Raw genomic sequence first — 21,045 nt, 5'->3', positions numbered from 1 at the left:
TGCGGCACGCTCGGTTGGGCTAAAGACAGACCAGCAGGAGAGCCGGAGAAAAAGAAACAAACCTCAAGCTGCCTCCCTGCACTGCTGGCGCCGGAGACACAAAAAGAGGGGGCCGACCCCGATTGCTGCTTTTCCCTTCTCTGACTGACTACCAATACTTTTTTTTTGTAACTTTACAAAGCAGAGAAGATAACAGCAGAAACAGGCACAGACTTATCTGAAGAATGGTCCTGGCTTCTCCCCAGCTCCAGGAAGGTGAGGGAACCGGACCACCAACTTTCACCTCCAAAATGGCCCAAAGAGCAAGTTGGGGTCCCCAACCCCTGCTCGTGTAAGTCTGTGACCAGGAGGGATGGTCCCACCAGGACCTGCCAACCTCCAGGGAGAGTGCAAAGGAGAAGAGACTCCTATGAAATGTTTTATTCCCCTTTTGTTTTGTTTTTTTTTGGGAGGGGTGGGGGGGTTGTTTTTGTTTTGTTTTTTTTAAGATTCAGAACTGCATTTTTGCACCTCCTCCATCTGCTGGAGACAGAGAAATACTGAAGGGCTGCAAGTGCTACATCTAGTTAGGTGCCAGTGGCTGTGAAAATTTCCCCGTCTCCATCTGCTGGAAGGGAAGCGCAAGACCCAGGAGTCTGGACTGATCTGGGTACGTACACAGGGAGCCAAAACTTTAGCTTTAATATCTTATAGGGTTTATATAATGAGTCCCCAGTGTGCCTGAATGAGATGCTCATGAGACATGGGCTCTCTCTTCGTTCAATCTATTTAAAATGTCTCGTGCTCGTATAATTTCAGCGGCAGGCCCTATACAGTGGAACTCTCTCCCCAAGGCTGTAAGAGGAGAAGGCTCTTAAGTGCTTTAAGAAAAGACTGAGGGCCATGCTATTCAGGTGATATCCTGAGAATAGCCTTATCAGGAATTTACTAAACATCGCTCACACCGAACGGTTCTGAGCGATTTGCAGCAGAGAACGTACATAGCCAGTAAAAATAAAACATACAATTCAGGGAATTGCTTAGCAATTGTAAATGAAGTAAAGCAAAATGCAAAGTGAAGCATCTGCATTGTATTTTATGTATATTTTTGTTAGCTGCTCAGATTAGTAACTATAGGTAAGTCGCACACAAAAGAAGAGCTTATTTTTCTATAATTTATTTTTTAAACATTTATGCAACCACATATTTAACAGCTATCTAGACAATTAAAATCTAACTCACACACCCCCCCTTCATACATTCAACACGCATTTCATATAAAACCAAATAAGTACACATTTCAGACTTATTGTAATTCTTATAATTTCTATAACAATATTGGTTGTTAATTCATTATTAACTCAAATAAGTCATATATTCCTATATTGAATTTATCCAAACAAACATGGTTTTTTTTATATATAAAAAAAATTATTTTCAAAAGACAAGTCTGACAAAGATCTTTGTTTCACCCTATTATCCTAAGGGCTTCCTCAGGGACTAACTCAAAATAGAATGATCTTCAGTTATAGAAATCTTCAATAGTGGGATAACCTCAACATAATCATGTTGATCATCCACATTCTTTCATCACTGAAACCCCTACAACCGCTGTAAACAGGAGTTGGATAGATTTTAATTGTCTAGATAGCTGTTCAATATGTGGTTGCATAAATGTTTAAAAAATAAATTATAGAAAAACAAGCTCTTCTTTTGTGTGCGACTTACCTATAGTGTTAAAGAAGATTTTGTGATTTCTACCCTTTGTGTTGTTATACCGCAGATTAGTAACAAGGCGGGTTATAAATGTTTTAAAATAAGTAGGCAGATACAACCAGCAGCAGTAAAGGTTTTGCACCCCCCCTCCGCCCACACCCTCATATACAACATAGTATGGTATGAGAGGGAGAGAAACTGACTCTGAGAAGATTCTGACTCCAGCCATTGTACAGCTGCCCCAAGTCCCCAGCCATCTGGCGCAGGGCCTGCCTTCTCTGGGCCTCTGTCTCTGCATGGACCAGGTCCCCGATTCCCTCTGCCTCCGTCAGATCCACCTTCCCATTCTGGAACGCACGTTTCGTGAATTCACCAGCCTCCGCAAGCCGTAAGCCTGGCAGATGTCCTAACAAAACCACCAGAAAACAATTAAGAGGCTGGCCCTATGTGGGAGGCTGAGAGTCCAGGCACAGGCTTGCGTCCCTGTCCCTTGAGGCATCCCACAGCAGCAGCACCTCCTGGCCAGGCTCAGGGTGCATGCTTATGGATTTCTGAAGGGGGTTAAACAAGCAAAAAAAAAAAAAAAAATTCAAGAAAGCACACACCTCCTGATGGAGTTTTTTTTTTTTTTAACTTTTGCTGAAGATGAAAGAGGATAGGCCGTATAGATTCAGAGTTTTCACCCAGATACAGACTAGTTTGAAGGCCACAGGCCAACCTCTGATTATTTAGTTATTCCACTTTGTCTATGATGAGAAAAAGGAAAACTGGTTCTTACTTGCTAATTTTCGTTCGTGTAGCACCACAGATCAGTCCAGACTCCTAGGTTTTGCCTCCCTTCCAGCAGATGGAGACAGGGAAAGATTTGACTGACTCTGCCCTATATCCTGAGGTGCCACCTGCAGTCCCGTCAGTATTAATCGATATCCAAGCAGAACTCCACAAAAACCAAATGAACTAACTAGTCCTAAGCATCTTTCCAACTCATGGACCCTATGTCAGAATATAACGTAACGAAACAGGACACAGTCAGCCCTTATCTGCAGATTATGTACAAAACAATGATCGAGCGGACTCTCAATAACTCTAGACTCATCCGTGGTACTACAGGCATGAAAATTAGCAGGTAAGAACCAATTTTCCTATCCCTGTACGTACCCGGATCAGTCCAGACAAGTGGGATGTACCAGAGCTATCCTAATGTGGGTGGAAACCCGAGAGTCTTGCTCGAAGAATCCCCTCTGCAAAGGATGTCTAGTCCGTAGCCTGAGCTATATAATCATGCAGAGGAACTCGGCAATATATAATGCCAAAACCTTTATTGTACACAATTTTAATTCATTATAATTTACATACTTTTTATACAAGTCCCACTATGTAACCCAAAGACCTCCTTACATTAAAAACAATCTCATTCATACTCTACCCTCCAATCACTCCATTCATACTACTCACACTACTCATACCACATAAAACCACCAAATCCACTAAACTTACAAACTTGACACTTATACATATCACATATAACAGTGTATAGTAATAAATGTTATATAAGTGTTAAATAAGTGTTAAATGTTGTATAAGTGACCAGTTTCTAAACCAGAGGAGTCTATGAGCAGACACCGCAGAGCGAGTGGAAGTCCCGAGGAGATCATACAAAGCAGCAGCGCTGTAGGCTATGGCCGCCTCCAAGCGACCGACCTGTACCACCTTCCAAGCGACCGACCTGCACCACCTCTCCGTTGGAGAGCGCCGGACTGTACCCAACGAAGTCCTACCCACAGGGCAAAGCTGCTGCATATCGCCGCCTGAACGCCCAAGGCGGATACTCAAAAAAATCCACTTGAGCTGCACCGCCAATTGCTGTCCTGAATATCCTTAAGAGCTGTGGCTACTGTCAACGGAATAGTAATCTTGTGTGTGACCGCGGACACCGCAGCATCCACCTTCGGGAGCTTCAAGACCTCCAAGGCTTCTTCCGGCAAAGGGTACAGCTTATCCATTGCTTTGCTAACTTTCAATCCCAACTCTAGGGTGGCCCACTCCAGGAACAGGAAGTCGGTGACAGACATATGGAAGGGGAAAGACATATGCGGTCCCCCTGAGCCCCACCATCACTGGATCCACATTCCCCATTCAGGCGTCTGTCTGTGGGGCATCGATCCCCAATTCTGCCAGAATCACCAGGATAAGAGGACTAAGCTCCTCTCTCCTAAAAGGCAGACTACTTTGGGTTCATCTCCATCCGCTCTATGAAGCATAGGACCGGTATTCTGACTAGGACCCCCTCCGAGATCCGGATCTGTAGAGGGCTTGTCCCGGGAATTTGGCAGGCTCGGGTCCTGATCAGAGTCCTCCGAAGTAGAATCCAGAGCGCAGCCTGCCCCAGAACAAGGGACTTTTAACTCGAGGGCTGGAGCCTAGGTCAAAAGGCCTCGAGCATCGCCATGGATGGATGTCCGGGTCCTGCACTGAACCAGTCCCCCGGCGCCTCCTCCTCCCCTTCTGTGACTTGTAAGCTTTATGCAGAAACGAATAAAATCCCAGAAAGGAGGAGGAGGGGGGTCCAAGGCCTCATCGAGACCAGCTCCCTTTCAGCGTCTTTCGGCCGCAATCCACCCCCCTCGGGGACTATTTGCTGCGGAGACAAGGAGGGAGGATCCAACCCTCCCCCTCATCGCTGTCTGAGTCGCCACGGGAAAATTTCCCAAAATGGCGTCCATTCCCGCTGGGGGGGGTGAAGTGACCCATCGCAACCTGGCTGAGCCATGTGCTGGTCGAAGCGCTGGTTTTGCGGCCCCAATTGATGTGCTTTCATCCCCGGGAAGGCACGCGATGCACAGGCCGCCTCAGGACACTCGGGCGTGCGCTTCTCCCACTCGCAGCAGGCCGCACCATGCAGCATCAGCGAAAACAGCGCAGGAAAAAGCAAAAATGAAGAGCTGGCGCCCCACCAACAATTCCCCCCCTCAGAGGTACTAAGGCGCCGCCGATCCCTGCGAGTCCAACTTCACTGAAAAGATTTATTTTTTACACTTATCTGCAGAGTAGGGTAAGTGAGCCGGGCTCCCTGGTATAACCCCTGCTGGTAGTGGTTGCTGGGTCCTCGAACTCCCCAACTCCGGCAGCCTCAAGAACCATGGGTGGGGATGGTCCCCTCAGGACCTAGCCACCCCCTGGGAGGCAGCTAATCGGCCGCCAAAAAGTCAGCCTGTTTAGACTTTTTTTTTTTTTTTTTGAGGTAGCCCCAAATTGAAAATCCTGACTAAACCTCACAAACACCAACAGACTGTAACCTAACAAACACCTACAAACTCTGCTGTCTCCCTTTTTAAATACCACAGACTGCCCACACTGCAGGAATTTGCACCTCCACCATCTGCTGGAGACAGAGAAATACTGACGGACCGCAGGTGGCACCTCAGGATATAGGGCAGAGTCGGTCCTGCACTGGAAGGGAGGCAAAACCCAGGAGTCTGGACTGATCCGGGTACGTACAGGGAACTAGCAGTTAACTTATACTAAAACCTGAGAGAAAGTGAAGGCCACACAGCTGTGTCTGAAATTGGATAAGAAATCAAAGGGAGGGAACGCCACTGCTCCCATAAGCATTTATAGTGTATAAGGAGAGACAGTGAGAGGGAGAAAGGGGAGAGTGTGTACTGGACATGATGGTATAGGCTGATCCTTTGGAAACATGTAAGCTTTGTACATCTATGTAGCAATTGTTATTATCTACCATTACTTCTTCTGTGTAATCTGATTTGTTCTGTCCTCCTATTGCTCAAATAAAAACTTACACTCCTAAATGCCTGGAACCGTGATATACTGAATCAAAGTTTGTGTGTGGCTCTGTGTTGGGAATTAGTTCCTGGGTTCAAGCCCCCAGATATAATCCCTGAATTGTGTGTGTCTATATGGGATAAGCCCCTCAGGTAGCCCCCAGTGTAGACCTCAGTGAGATTAGCTCCCCCAGGTCAGAGCCCCTGGGGAGAATGCCAGGATGCTCGGTCCGAACCTGCTACACTTACCTGCTGTACCACATAAGCAAGAAGGCATCAACAATTAATTCACTTGTACAGATCATCCTACACATCTACCCATGCAGTAGGTAATACTATACTGTAGGAGTGGCCAACTCTAGTCCTCAAGAGTCACAAACAGGCTTGGTTTTCAGGATATCCACAATGAATATGCATGAGAGAGATCGCATGCACTCCATTGTATGCAAATCTCTCTCATGCATATTCATTGTGGATATCCTGAAAACCAAGCCCGTTTGTGGATCTCAAGGACTGAAGTTGGCCACCCCTGCTTTACTGAATGTAACTGCAAGATAAACAAGGTAACATGCACTGTGATACCAGGCAATGTGGTCAAAAAGAAAATTATTACTTACCTGCTAATTTTCGTTCCTGTAGTACCATGGATCAGTCCAGACCATGGGTTATGTCCCCAATCCAGCAGATGGAGTCAGCACAAGCTTCGAGGGGGCGTCACCATATATACTACTACCCCCTCTGCAGGAGTTCAGTATCGAGTATATCAAAGCCCGAGTAGAAATAGAACCCCTTTAGTGGATCAAGTTTATAAGAACCGGCAACAATAAACCGTGTAACCGTAATAGAAAAACTGGAACCGTCCTACCAACGGGTAGGACGCTGCGCAAACAGCACGCCAACATGAAGGGGGCTGTGAGAAACAGTGCGACTGAGGAGCCGGGAAAGCCCTATCACACTACAGTCCCGTAGAGAAGAGTCGAGCAGGAAGGAAAGACCCAAGTGCGGTGGGCGTCTGGACTGATCCATGGTACTACAGGAACGAAAATTAGCAGGTAAGTAATAATTTTCTTTTCCCTGTACGTACCTGGATCAGTCCAGACCATGGGATGTACCCAAGCTTCCCTAAATCGGGTGGGGTCCTGCGAGGCCTGCTCGGAGAACCTGTTCGCCAAAATGTCCCGTGACTGAGGAGGCGAGGTGCAGACGATAGTGCCTCGAGAACGTGTGTAACGATTTCCAGGTAGCTGCTCTGCAGATTTCCTGAGTAGAGACCGAGCGAGCCTCCGCCCAGGAAGCCGCCTGAGAACGAGTAGAATGAGCTACAATGCCGGGCGGGGGATTCCGCCCCGCCCCAATGTATGAAGCAGCAATGCCCGCCTTCAACCACCTCGCAATGGTCGCTTTCGAGGCCTGAGACCCCTTCCTGGGACCAGACCAAAGCACGAAGAGATGATCCGAAATCCGGAACTCATTGGTAGCCTCCAGATAGAGACGCAGCGTGCGCCTGACATCCAATAGTCGGAGAGCCTTCGGCTCGGAGGGAGAAAAGGACGGCAATTCCACCGTCTGGTTCACATGGAATGCAGACACCACTTTTGGTAGGAAGGAAGGCACTGTGCGAAGCGACACTCCAGAGTCGGAGAAACGCAGGTAAGGCTCTCTACACGACAGAGCCTGCAGCTCCGAGATGCGGCGAGCTGAACAGATGGCCACCAGGAATACCGCTTTGAGGGTGAGATCCTTGATCGTAGCAGTGCTCAGCGGCTCGAACGGTGGTCCCGACAGGGAGCGAAGCACCAGGTTGAGACTCCAGGAGGGACACGGGTCCCGTACTGGAGGCCGCAAATGCTTGACCCCCTTGAGGAAACGCGCAATGTCCGGATGCTGTAGCAGGGAACTGCCATCACGCAACAGCGAACCCAGGGCGGCCACCTGCACCCGCAGAGAATTATAGGCGAGTCCTTTGTCCACCCCCGCCTGTGAAAACTGCAGGATCTGAGGTACCGAAGCCTTCGTAGGTCTCGTGTCCTGACTAGCACACCACAGCTCGAACACCTTCCAGACACGAACACAGGCCACCGACGTCGATGTCTTACGTGCCCGCAGTAGAGTGGATACTACCGCCTCCGGGTAGCCCCGGCGCCGGAGGCGGCGCCTCTCAAAAGCCAGGCCGCAAGACAGAAGAGTTCTGCCTGATCGAAAAATACCGGGCCCTGACGTAAGAGACGGGGGAGGTGCCCCAGTCTAACTGGCCCGTCGATCACCAGCTGTATCAGGTCCGCGAACCAAGGCCTCCTGGGCCATTCCGGAGCGACGAAGATTACGGTCCCCTGATGACTTTCTATTCTGCGAAGCATTCTGCCCACCAGGAGCCATGGTGGAAACGCGTAGAGAAGAAGATGAGACGGCCACGGAAGGGCCAGCGCATCCACTCCCTCCACGCCGCGCTCTCTCCGGCGACTGAAGAAGCGAGGAGCCTTGGCGTTGAGAGCGGAGGCCATCAAATCCAAGTGGGGGGCACCCCAACGCCGGACTAGAAGTTGCATCGCTTCCTCGGACAGAGACCACTCTCCGGGGTCCAGCAGCTGACGACTGAGGAAGTCCGCCTGCACGTTGTCCACTCCGGCGATGTGCGAGGCCGCTAGTCGAACGAGATGACGCTCCGCCCATTGCATCAGCAGCGCCGCCTCTAGCGCTACCTGCGGGCTGCGCGTGCCGCCTTGGCGGTTGATGTAGGCCACGGTGGTAGCATTGTCTGATAGGATTCTGACCTCCCGGTTCCGAAGGAGCGGCAGAAAGTGTCGCAGAGCTAGCCTGACCGCTCTGGTTTCCAGACGGTTGATGGACCACTTCGCCTCCACCGCGAACCACGTCCCCTGCGTGGCGCTTCGATCGCAGACCGCACCCCAGCCCAGCAGACTGGCATCGGTGGTTACTATCACCCAATTGGGCAAGTCGAGAGACACTCCGTGGGCCAGACTCGATGGCTCCAGCCACCAGCCCAGACTGTCCCTGGCCTTTTGCGGAAGTGGGAGAATCATCTGGTAGTCCTGCGAAACCGGCTTCCAACGGGAGAGGAGCGCCCACTGCAAGGGCCTGAGATGCGCAAACGCCCAGGGGACCATGTCGATGGTGGAACCCATCACCCCCAGGAGTTGGAGGTAGTCCCAGGAGGTGGGATCTTGCAAGGCAGAGAACCGCAGTACATGCTCCCGCAACGATTGCGCCTTGTCCTGACGCAGGAAGACTTTGCCCAGCCGGGTGTCGAAGGACGCTCCCAAAAAATCCAAGCGCTGCGAGGGTACGAGGGAGCTCTTGGAGAAGTTCACCACCCAGCCCAGGGACTGTAGAAACTGGACCACCCTGCGCACCGCCGCTTGTCCCTGGCTGAAGGACTTCGCCCGAATGAGCCAATCGTCCAGGTAGGGATGGACCAGCACGCCCTCCTTTCGAAGGGCTGCCGCCACAACGACCATGATCTTGGTAAAGGTACGCGGTGCCGTCGCCAATCCAAACGGGAGCGCTATGAACTGAAAGTGCTGGTCCAGGATCTTGAACCGGAGGAGACGGTGATGGTCCCGGCGGATGGGAATGTGCAGGTAGGCCTCCGTGAGGTCCAGAGAGGCGAGGAACTCCCCCCGATGTACCGCCGCAATCACGGACCGCAGCGTTTCCATGCGAAACCGGACCACTCGGAGGGACTTGTTGATTTCCTTGAGATCCAGGATGGGCCGGAAGGACCCGTCCTTCTTCGGCACGACGAAGTAGATGGAATAGTGGCCCGAGCCCACCTCTCCGGAGGGCACGGGGGCGATAGCCCCTATTTCCCGAAGTCTGTCCAACGTCGCCTGCACCGCCCGTCTCTTGAGCACCGACCCGCAGGGGGAGAAAATGAACCTTGCCTGTGGAGGACGGACAAATTCCAATGCGTAGCCGTGCTCTATGGTGTCCAGGACCCACTGGTCCGAGGTGATCTGCGCCCACTCCTGGTAGAAAAACGCCAGCCGTCCCCCAATTCTGGGACTGGCGGAGTGGGCGAGCCTGACATCATTGCGAAGGCTTAGGAGAGGGGTTACCTGCTCCGGGGGTGGTGCGGGCGGGCCTCCGTCCACGAAAGGAACGTGACCAGGTCTGTGGCCTGGAGGCGGCGGGCCTAGAGCCCGATGGCCTGTAGCTCCTGTAGCGCCGTTGCGCCCTGGCTCTGGTCCGGGAAGAGGCATATGCTCGCGAAGGCCGATATCTGTCCTCCGGCAGCCGATGAACCGCGTTTTCCCCCAGAGACTTGATGATCTGATCCAGGTCCTCCCCGAAGAGGAACTTACCTCTGAATGGAAGGGAGCCCAGACTCGACTTGGAGGCCGTATCCGCCGCCCAGTTGCGAAGCCACAGGAGGCGCCGTGCCGCCACTACCGACACCATGGATCTTGCTAGGATCCGAAACAGGTCGTACGAGGCATCCGCCCCATACGCCACCGCCGCTTCTAGCCTGTCTGCCTGGGCGGCCTCCTCCGCGGGCAGTTCCTGCGACGTGAGCAGCTGTTGTACCCAGAGAAGACTCGCCCTCTGGGCAAGGGAACTGCACATTGCTGCCCGCATACCCAGAGCGGAGACCTCGAAGACCCTCTTCAGGAAAACCTCCAATTTGCGATCTTGCGTATCCCGCAAGGCCGCACCTCCTGTCACCGGTATCGTCGTCCTCTTCGTGACCGCCGACACCGCGGAGTCCACCTTCGGAGCCTTAATGAGGTCCAGGAAATCCTCCGGCAGGGGGTAGAGCTTTTCCATGGCCCGGCTGCCCTTCAGAGAAGCCTCCGGGGTATCCCATTCCCCAGTGAGGAGCTGCAGGAACGATTCGTGAATGGGAAAAGCCCGAGCCCTGGGCCGCCGGGACCGGGTCCCCCTTCTTTGAAGAAATGACGACTGCCGGCGCCACTGGAGCAGGCGGGTCCGGCGGTGGGTCCAGATCCAATTCCTGAATTATAAGTGGAATGAGGTCATCCAACTTGTCCCTCTGGAAGAGGCGCAGCGTGCGCGGGTCGTCACCCTCAGGCATGGAGTCTCCTTGTCCGCCATCCGGAGGATCAGACCCCGGATCCGCTGGTCCTGACACCGCTCCCACAGCCGCAGCCGAAAAGCGGGCCCGAGCTGGAGGGTGAACATGAGGGGCCCCCGCGCCCGCCGGGGCGGGGGGGGCCTGTGCCGGGGGGGACGTCCGTGGGATCTTGGGAGGGGGAGGCCCCGCAGGAGTCTCCAACCCCTGGAGGTAGGCTGTGTGCATCAGCAAAACAAACTCCGGGGAAAACCCCGGCCTGCCCGAGGGGGCTCCAGGGGGGGAACCCCCGTTGGACCCTGCCCCTGCGGGCCTTGCTCCGGCAATAAGATCGGCGGCAAAAACGGCGGAGAAACCGCATCGCAATCCCCCTCCTCCAGCGCTTCTGGATCCTCCTCAGGGCGCTGTGCCTGCAAAATGGCCGCCGTTCCCGCCAGGAATGGGGGAGGGGCCGGCCCGCGCCTCCCGGGCATCGCAGAGAGCAACACCAAATCGGCGATGGACCGCGAGGTGCCTTCCCCCCCGGGAAGGCACCGAACGCAGATGCCCTCGCGGGAGATCCTGGATCCCGGATCGCCGCAGGCCGAGCAACGCGACGGCCGCGGCATCAGGAGCACCCCGCGAGAGCAACGCCGGCTGAAAGAAAGAAATAAATTGAGGCTCGGGAGGGTGGCCGCGTGAAAAACCGCCGCTGCGGGGGGGGCCAGAAAGCCTGCACTGCCCGCTGAAGGAATCGGCGCGGGGGGGCCTTCCTGGCCTCACAACCCGGCAGAAGAAAAAACTTTTCTGTGTGCCCCAGCAGCCCACGAGGCTGCCCGAGACACAAGCGCTGAAAGACCGTCCCCACCGGCAGCCGCGAGGCCCCGGGGTTGGGGAGAGCTGCAAAGAAAAACTAACAAAACAAAATATATAATATCACTTACCCCCGTCCTAACTACTAGCATTCAGCACCGGGAGGGGAAACAAACACAGGGGGTAAGCCACGCCTCCCCACAGCCTGCCTTTGAATAAGAGTTTGTTTTTTTTTTTTGTTTTTTTTTTAAAGAGAAAAACTTGATCCACCAGACAAACTAGGCAGAAGCCCAGAAAAGGAGGAAGCAAAAAGGGAAAAGATTAATTTACAACAACAGGGAGAGAAACCCTGAGTCCCCTACTCGCATCTGCTGGAGTCAGAAGATACTGAACTCCTGCAGAGGGGGTAGTAGTATATATGGTGACGCCCCCTCGAAGCTTGTGCTGACTCCATCTGCTGGATTGGGGACATAACCCATGGTCTGGACTGATCCAGGTACGTACAGGGAACTATGCATTACTATGCTCTGTAGAGAGTTCCTCTTATTGTCTGCACGGGTACCAACTTGGGCAAGCACGAGTGGCAAAATCTGCCAAGCTCAATCCTGCTGCAAGAGGCACCCAACTTTTACCAAGTAGGGACATTCCCATAGGATCATTAGAACAGCCTGTGAATTAGAACATTTAAAAACAAGAGTTCGGTGTTTTTAAATTACAGAGACCCTTCCCCCACACAACATGGAATTTTCCAAAACATTTGGAGGTCCATATTCAGCACTGGCAGGCTAGCAAAGTTAAGCAGATAAAGTTATCCAGTGAGCTTTGCAGAGATATTCAGTGACGCAGGTGCACCACAGAATATTCCTAGCTATGTTAAGGTTCGACTGACCAAATGTTATCCAGAGTTAACACTGAAAATCAGCGTTTATGCAGCTAACTTAGCTGAATAGCCGGTTCTGCCCCAAAATGCTACGCCCCACTCCCGAGCTAGCTGGATACATAGTTATCCAGCTATCTCGGCCTGGTCAGCACAGTGAGATTTTCAGTTCATGGCCTTTGTCCAGCCTAATCCAAGCTTAGCCAGAGAAATGGTGCTCAGTATGGACCTCTTGGTTTTTTCCCCTTATCTCAGTCAAGACAATTAGGGAGCACCAAATGCCTTTGGCCACTTACTGTCCAGCACATTATGGTAGATTAAAAGTGCTGGAGAGTAGATCACTGGAGTCTTCTGACTGAGCAATTTATAATGCAGCTTCTTGATATTTCACAAGGGAAAACTCACCCAAAGCTTGAAGCACTCCAGCGATCACAGCAGGGCCCCCATGGACATGGAATTCACTGCAGTCCTCTCCTGTGAAACTCCGTGGCCCTGAAAACAAATATCAGCGGAAAGAAAAAAACCATTCGTGGACAAATATTCTTCCAGGTACACACAGCACATGCAAAACCTGGGAGGACTGATTATATACTTTTAATCTTTTCACCTTCAGTCTATGTATTGTATGGTGAAATTTAAACTGTTAATTTCCTTTCCTTTACTTCTGCCAGAAAAGTGGGTTATGTTCTGCCAGTACATGGAGACAGAGAGAAAAAAAAAAGTTCAAAGCCCACTTTGATGCCCTTGTAAAGGTCTGGTGCTGCCTTTAGCTCTTCAGTATTCTATGTCAAAGCTAAGACAACTGAAGGAAATTGCTTTATTTGGTTTCCAAATCACCACCACAACCAAAATCTGATGCAGTCAAGGAATTTCACTCTACAGTTATTAACCCAGGATTAAAACTCCTTATAATCGAGCTCATAATTAGGCCAGCTGCCTTCGGAGTGAACAAAACATACTCGCTGTTAGATTTGAGACCTTATCAGACTGAAAGCCCTTGATTGCCAGAGCTTGGGTGGGTTCTGGACTGGTTTGGCAAGACTAAAGAAAAGGAAATTAACAGGTAAGTTTAAATTTCACCTCTCTTATCATCCATGCCAGACCAGTCCAGACAAGTGGAACGTGCCAAAGTTCCCAGACTGGACGAGAGGAAGTCACGATAGCTCTCGGAGCCTCTTCCGGATTGAACACCCACACTGAGGGGCTCAGAGCAGGGTTGCAATGGGGGCTAGGGCGCTGCCCTGCTATCATCTTCTGTAAGGATAGATCCTGACTCTGCCTATGAGAATTCCTGTGCCCTTGTCAAGCATGGTCACTGGCCTTCTGAGACCTGCAAACTCTTGCTGGAGTGTGCGCCTCTCTTTGATTACTCCTAAAACTGATGTCTTTGAAACCATTGTGCTTTTAAAATGACACATTAAATAGATCAACAACCTATCTAAGAAGAAAAGCCTTTGACCCACAAACATCTCAAAGGTGACCTACAACGGACTTGAGGTGGCTTTCCCGGTCCCTGGCCTACATCGCCTTACTTTGTTTATCAACAGAAAAACCTAAATTCCAATGTGAAACACTGCCTTCCAAAAAAAATGGGCAATTTGGACACAGAGATACCTTTTCCTTTAAAGTTACCAAAGACCACCTAGGAGACTGATTTCCACAAGCCTCAAGGAGATGCGGTCCTACAAAGCGCAAGAGGAAGGGATGCCAGATCTCTTTAAAGCTAAGCTCACTTCCAAGTCCAGGAGACCTCCTGCAGTGGAGGATTTATAATTCATTAATCACCAGAAGTACTCAGTCTAACAAAAGGAGCTTCTGTGACAGTTTTTCCTGCAGTAAGTCAGAGCTAGTCTCTGCCCTCTGCAAGGCTTGTGAATTATGCCTTCATCCCAATCTCCTCTGGTGGAAGAATAAGATTAGTGGACTGGACCCCCTCAAAGGGAAACATTGTCTTCTCCTGCAAGTTGGCCTTACAAACTCTAAGATCTACTATTGTGGTTCTCTTTCACACCACCGAAGGCTATAATCCCAACATTAAGTATCCTTGCTACGTAGCCTGATTCTGTCAACAGCCAAGGCTGTAAAAAAAAAAAAAAAAGGAAGGGATCTTCTAGGGACGATTCCTCTGTATAGGGGGAAAGGGTGAAGGAGCACCCCTGCTGTGACTTCACAACTTACAGGGAATCCTCAGGCTTCTGGCAGAAACACATGCCGAAAAACTGGACGATGATCATGGTTCTTCCAGGATATCCGAACTCCCTAGCTCCTGCTTTCCTCTTTCGGCCAAAAAAACTTGCTTGTCTTGGAACTTCATGGGGCTGATTTGAAATTCAATCATGGAAGCACCTCTCATGACCCCTAGTAGGGCAAAGATCACGTCTGCTGGACCTTGCACTTCAGGGTCTCATAAGTGTCAGCTCAAGACATTCGTCTGTATGATGATGATGTTGGCTATGTGAGCTATGCAGCCTGCCATGCCTGAGAGTAAATCTGTAGCTCCCTTGGGACTTCTCCATTCAACTATCAGAGGGGTTGCCAAAATGAGCATGCTGACTAGGTCCTGTTTCATGTGCACCATAGTGCTGCCCACTGCTTTCTTTCTGTAACAAAATAGTGCCAGTACTCACATGCAAGATGTCAGATTTTTTTTTTTGGAGAGACCACAGGCCAAATCAGATAGGTGGAGGAAGAGATGTCAGTACTCAGTTCTGGCACATACCCCCTGAAAAAAAGCTCCGATGCTGCCTTTCTCCAGAGGGGTCAGGGCCTGACCTAGGGAACCCACCCAGTTTTGCTTGTGGCGGGGTTCAAACCTTCCATGGATTGCACCTTCCTGCTCACAAGCAAGGCAGAATACATCAGCTGATATGCTGAGTCGCTGTGACTTACCTATAGTGCCTCGCCTCCCCTTCTTTTTTTTTTTTTTTTTAATTTCTCCCTCAGTGGAGAAACCGGAAGACAGAAGGATGATCACCTCCAAACCCTGACAGAGTCTGAATCTGGTACAGCACTATTCCCTTCTTAAGGATCCAATCTACCAAGGAAATCAGCCCAAAGACCATTGCCCTAGAAGCCCTGCTCTACCAGAGAAATCATCTTGAAAACTGTTGCCCTAGAAGCTCTGGCAGTAGCTCCTGCTGCCAGACCCACCAAGAGAGCAAAATCACTAGGGACCACCCAATGCTTAATTCACTGGTGTGGGAACTCAGACCCCAGCTATAATTTGTGGGTATTTAAGATACAACCCGCTTAGATGATTATTCATATAATGTGGAATATATGTTTTGAATAAATAAATTAAATAAATCAGTCCAAGAGGAGCACCTTCTGTTATGCCCATCGGTCGCAGACGGCTGCGACCGCGTGTACTTACTCCCTGCACTTCTCTCCTGCCCTTCCTGGGCTGCTCGCGGCTCGGGCCAGCCTTCACAGCAGCATTCCCTGGCACCATCCTCTTCGATTTCGGGCCTTCCTAGGTGTGTGCGCGCTACCGGGCCCTCCTTTGAAGCCTCATTGGCGGGAACATCAAACCGGCGTATTTAAACTCCACCTTCACCCTCAGCTTGCCGACTTGGCAACAAGTTCCGTACGTCTTCGACTACTGCCTATGTGTTCCTGAGACTCTCTTTGTGCCTTGGACTCTGATCCTGTCTGGTACCCGCTCTTCGGGGGCCAGTGCACACATTGGGGACTCGCTCTCCTTGCTCCTTGGGCTGGCTCTGCATGTCTTGGGTTCTTACCGGCAAGGCCTCCCGTTCCTCGGGGCTACCTCTGGGACACCTCAGCTATCCATGAGTTCTACAGGGGACCTTCCCCGCTCCTCGGGGTTGCACCCGCAACTTGTACAAGCCTGTCCACGTCTCCTGCTCCTCGGGACCGCGCTTACATCACTGTACTGCCAGGACTTCCCTGCTCCTCAGGGCAACGCCTTCCGACTTCCCTGGGACTTGCTCACTTCCCCACTCCTCGGGGGTCACGCCTACGTACTATAATCAAAACTGCCAATATCACCCCCGCTCCTCAGGGCTGTGCTACGTCATCACCTGAGGCTCAGCTTGGGTTTCCCTGTCCTGTGGGTTGCCCTACAGCATCACATCATCATCCTACGCTGTGCAGCTCCTCCCCTCGGGGTTACCCTCCAGAGTACCTCCTGATTGGTCAAGCATCACGCCCCACTCTGCGGTCTGCCTGTCACTCCTCCCTTCGGTGGTCTCTGCCCAGGTAGTGCCTCCGGCCTGCCCCCACGGGACCTTTTCATCGTCTCACCCAGAACTCTCCGCTGTCTCTGACCTCGCCTCCCGACGGTGCAGACCAGTGGGGGTCCTTCCCACAGGTGGTAACAACTAGCACCTTGGGCCAAGGGCCCACATACCCACAAACCATAACAGCCTCAGAACTCGGCCTACACCCCACTGGGAAACTAGGCCTAAAGCTTTCCCAAGAGCAGCCTACTCTTAGCTGCAGCACCTGTCCACATATCTCCACCGTCTGCTGGAGACAAGAGAAATACTGAAGAGCTGAAAGCAGCACCAGACCTTTATAAGGGAAATAACATCCGTTTTAAGCTTTTTTTTTTTCTTCTGCTTCCATCTGTTGGCAGGAGGGCATAACCCGACTGGTCTTGCATGGATGATAAGGAAATTTGGTACATCACTTTGAGATGTTTTATACAAGGCCTGGGAAAGCAATTAGTACAAACAATAAAATAAATAAAATCCATTGAGAAAAAGAGAGATTGAAAATATTAAATATGTAATGATTTTGACTGCGATGCTGAATAGTGAAGAGACATGCTCTCAGCATGCCAAGGGTTACATTAGAAGCTGAATCTTCCACACACTCCCCTCTTAACCATTGGTGCACACAACAGGCCTCGACAGACTCCTGCAATGCACAACTGATTAGCAAGAACACTGCAGAATTTCATCAAGAAAATAATTGTTGCTAGCAAAATAAAAAATACAAAAAACATCCCTCCCTAGCTTGGCCAGGACCACAATTCACAAATCTAAGTTTCATAAATATAATTTTCCTGATGAAGCACAGATTCTGCTGAACCATATCAAACAGAATGTTAAACACAGTCAGTAAAAAAATAATTCATCTGACTACGTAACCATTGGCAGTTATTCAGAGAACTCGACTTCTGGCCTGAATTTGAATACCTTTCCTCCTCTCTCTGCAAATGAACCAGAGAGACCACAAACCAAAGATGAAGGACATTTCCAGGTTCACAGAATGCCCGCATGATATTTGAATACAGACATTTTCATCTTACTGTAAATGTAAACTTATCTCCTAGGTAACTACTTAACAGAGCATTTATAACCTAGAGTATAACAGCCACAAGGCGCCTCCTACCTGGGAACCACAGCACAAGACCCCTGTCCAGGGGCTCTCCGGAAGTGGGGTCAGCAATTTTACTCAAGGTGACGCAGCGAGGCTGAGGCAGTTCCCTCTGTCCAGTCAGGCACAACAAAGCTTCTCCACTGGCAGGGCCACTAGTGCGGATAACCGCCACACCGCACTTCCCATGGCCTGAAGACAAGGCAAAGATGGTGTTTCTGTGTCCACCCAGGCAGTAGCTTCTCCAGAACATCCTGCCATCAATGTAGATATATTAACCATCATTAAAAAGTCATTTCACATTGATCTTTACTGCCTCTGTAGAACATGAAACAGTTCAAAGCACGCTAGAGAATCATGTAGTTTTGCTCTAAAAATTATTTGCTAGTTTCACTAAGGCTCACTTTTAGGAACAATCTGTTTAAAGGAAAATGCAAACACTTTGGTAAAGGCTGCAGCCCACTCAATAATATAGTTTAAAGAAAAACATAAAAAAAACGTTTGGGTAATGTAATATATTCATTAAACTAACAGTTTGGTGAAGATTATGAGGAAAACAGCAAGTGGCCAGTGGAAAGGGGGTACAAACATATCAAAATCCTGCTGTGGTGCAGCCAGTGCTCCAAATTTATCAATAGAAACATCCCAGTATTTTTAACAGGAAAAAATACTGGAGCAAAACCTGAATGCATCTGTCCCAGGATATATTAAGTGAAGCATATCAAAGGCTAGTCTGGTTAGGGCTTATCCAGAAGAAGGTAATTCCTGTACACTCTTTTACTGACATTTAATCTACTTTGAATTTCCTTCCCAGGGGCAGTGTTTCTCAACCGTCTCCTGGAGGTACACCTCACCAGCCGGGTTTTCAGGAAATCTGTAATGCAAACCTAAATTATACCTATTCATTGCGACAATCCTAAAAATCTGATTGGATAGGCGTGCCTCCAGGAGGGTTGGGAAACATTGGGCTAGAAAGATTTATTTTTTTTTTCTGAACTGGTCTAGCAAACCTTATTCTCTTATGACAGAAACAGACAGTATTACTAGGTAGGTAGCACTGTGCCAACAGACATAAAATTGTCATGCCAATAAAGTTATCTAAATTTGACAGAAAGAGAGTGGCATACGCATAATTAGAGAGAAATGGGCAAAGAGGAACAGAGACGGATGAGGGAGGACAGAAACAATACAGATGGAGGGGGAAGGATAGAGATGGTAGATAGGGACAAACAAACGGAAGAAACTGAAAGACAGGGGGAAGGGAGGGCGAGAAGTATGACGGGGACAGAGCACCAGTCCCTCTCCTGACCTCCAGCACTTGCTGCCTAAAACCAGGCCGCGACCCGCGCTCACCGCCAGCATCCACATGGGGGGCACTCACCGGGATAGCCCTCACAGGCCACGCCCTCGCGCCAGGATTGAACCAAATGGATTGCAAGAGGTGCGGACATCAGCCTTTGATTGGCTCCCGGCGCGGTGCGGTGGGAAATTAGCTCCCCACGGCTTCCGCTGTCTGTTAAACTTTGGTTCCTAGCGGTAAGCGATTAGCAGCTGCCTACCTCTTTTTCCACTGTCTCCGGGAGTTGGGCGCGTGCACAGACTTGCACAAATAGAAGATTTCAGGTGGAGGCTATAGGAAACACACACTGCAGAGAGCAAAGGAGAAAAGAGAGAAATCCCGGAGAAGCTGAGCCGGTTCTGATTTCGTCCTCATTGCATGCATAGTTTTGACGTAGCCAAGAAAAATGGGACTATATCTACATGCATGCAATTGGGGCAAAACCAGGACTGGATGAGCGTGTTCGGATTGACCTGAATGAAGTGGTCACTCCGTTTTGATCCTCCGGAGAGTGCCGATAGTTTGGTTTCCTGCTAGATATGACCCAAACTAGTCAGGAATAGCAAACATTGTCCATAATTGATTATCCTGTTTCTATGAGTCAAGGATATAGGGGTAAAAATGGCAAAGTCCTTGATAGAATCACGAGCTGTCAGGTGACGAGGCAACCCCTACATAACCACCAAAAGGCAAAATGTATAAAATCTGGCTCAGGAGGTTGGGGAAACAGTGCTCATCATTCCCCTCCTCCAGAAACTTAAGTGGCTCTGTGACGCTTAGAGTGTGTTTGCTGAACCGAGCGAAGGGATAAGGGGGACGTGTTGGAAACGTTCAAACATTTGACAGACTTCAGTGGGATGATGGGAGATAAAGTTTTCCATGAAGGGGGACATTCAGGGATGGGGTGTAAAAAGAGGGATCAGAAGATACTTCTTTGTAAGGAAGATGGTTTGTATCTGGCCTTCTGGCAGAGATGGTGGCAGCCAAGGCTATGAGAGAATTTGGGAGTGAGTGCTTGGAAGAGGCACAGAGCATAGTGGTTGGGGGGGGGGGGGGGGGGGGGAGAGAGATTAACAGGTAGAAAAAATGACAGAGGGAAATGCTTAGAGCAGTTGTGGAGTGCAGTGATGGGACTGGAGTTGAGGGTTTAGATAGAGCAGTTTCCCAACCAGTGTGCCATTGCACATTGATGTGCCACATAAAAGTCACCACTGCCTGATGCTTGGATCCAGGCCAGCAACTTGGCTTTGCTCTCAGCACCTTGCAGCAACAAGAAATGCCAGTGGTGTCTCTTAAACATGTAGGAACTCCTTCCTGAAAATATGTGTTCTCATTCGTGCCTCCTCTTCCTAGTTATAGCATAAACTCCAGAGTGTGGTTTATTAATGCATACAATTTAATGTAAAACACCAATCTGCTGATAACTTCAGTGTCAATACTAGAGATAATGTTAGTGAAGCGAACAATAAGCAATGAACGATGTAAATAGATTGTTAGTAGAATTAGAACTTGTATTTGCAGTTGGGTTGATCTAGAAAATGTATGAATATGAACTAGATTATTTATTAGCTATTGTGTTAATCTAGAACATGTATGAATATGAACCAGAATGTGTATTTGCTGTGATGTTGACCCAGAACATGAAAGTTGACACAGTATGGAATGCTGACCATGAATATTAATGCTAATTTTGTAAACCATTGGGATCTTCTTTTGGAACAACGGTATATAAAACGCATGCATAAATAAATAAATAAATAAATAAAAATGAACAGCATGCAGCGCATGGATATCTGGACCCTGCTTTGTACACCACACATATTTAAAACAGCACCTCCTCAGATTCTCCTTCCTGATCCTCTTTCTTTCGGTCCTTCTAGCCTCTGTCTTACCCCCAGACTGAATGAGACAGAGAGACCATGCACTGAACACTGAATATGACTCATACATACGTGTTGGAAGCAGCAGCAATGAAGGAGCTCTGGCAGACAAGAACAGACAGGCTGATGCAGAAAGGTGCATTTCAACGCACATTTTTATGTACAAAACTTACTGCCAATTCAGGCAAGGAGTTTTGTATGCAGAAAATGTGCATTCCTAAATGGGATTCTGCTTAATGCCCTTGCATGAAAATCCCATGTAAATGAGGGAATTAGTAGTATTC

General features: G+C 49.7%; 1 protein-coding gene across 3 annotated transcripts in view; it reads right to left on the bottom strand.

The window, feature by feature from the left end:
- The window catches only part of GTPBP3 (GTP binding protein 3, mitochondrial), a 61,783-nt gene extending 42,747 nt beyond the window's left edge, over positions 1-19,036 (bottom strand). The window contains exons 1-4 of one of the 3 annotated variants that reach the window (XM_029613790.1): positions 18,924-19,036; positions 17,558-17,796; positions 12,602-12,688; positions 1,899-2,101 (exon numbers count right to left, since the gene is read on the bottom strand). In XM_029613790.1, coding sequence (XP_029469650.1) covers positions 1,899-2,101; positions 12,602-12,688; positions 17,558-17,795 — 528 coding nt within the window. In that variant the 5' untranslated portion in view covers position 17,796; positions 18,924-19,036. Of the gene's footprint in view, positions 1-1,898; positions 2,102-12,601; positions 12,689-17,557; positions 17,797-18,851 lie in introns of all 3 variants that reach the window. The other 2 variants (XM_029613791.1, XM_029613788.1) reach the window with 2 other exon arrangements.
- Between the last annotated feature and the right edge of the window lie 2,009 nt (positions 19,037-21,045).

The sequence above is a fragment of the Rhinatrema bivittatum genome, chromosome 8, assembly GCF_901001135.1.
Source record: "Rhinatrema bivittatum chromosome 8, aRhiBiv1.1, whole genome shotgun sequence".
Taxonomy (NCBI): Eukaryota; Metazoa; Chordata; class Amphibia; order Gymnophiona; family Rhinatrematidae; genus Rhinatrema; species Rhinatrema bivittatum.
Note: the sequence above shows the minus strand (reverse complement) of the source record. Positions and strands in the feature narration are given on the sequence as shown.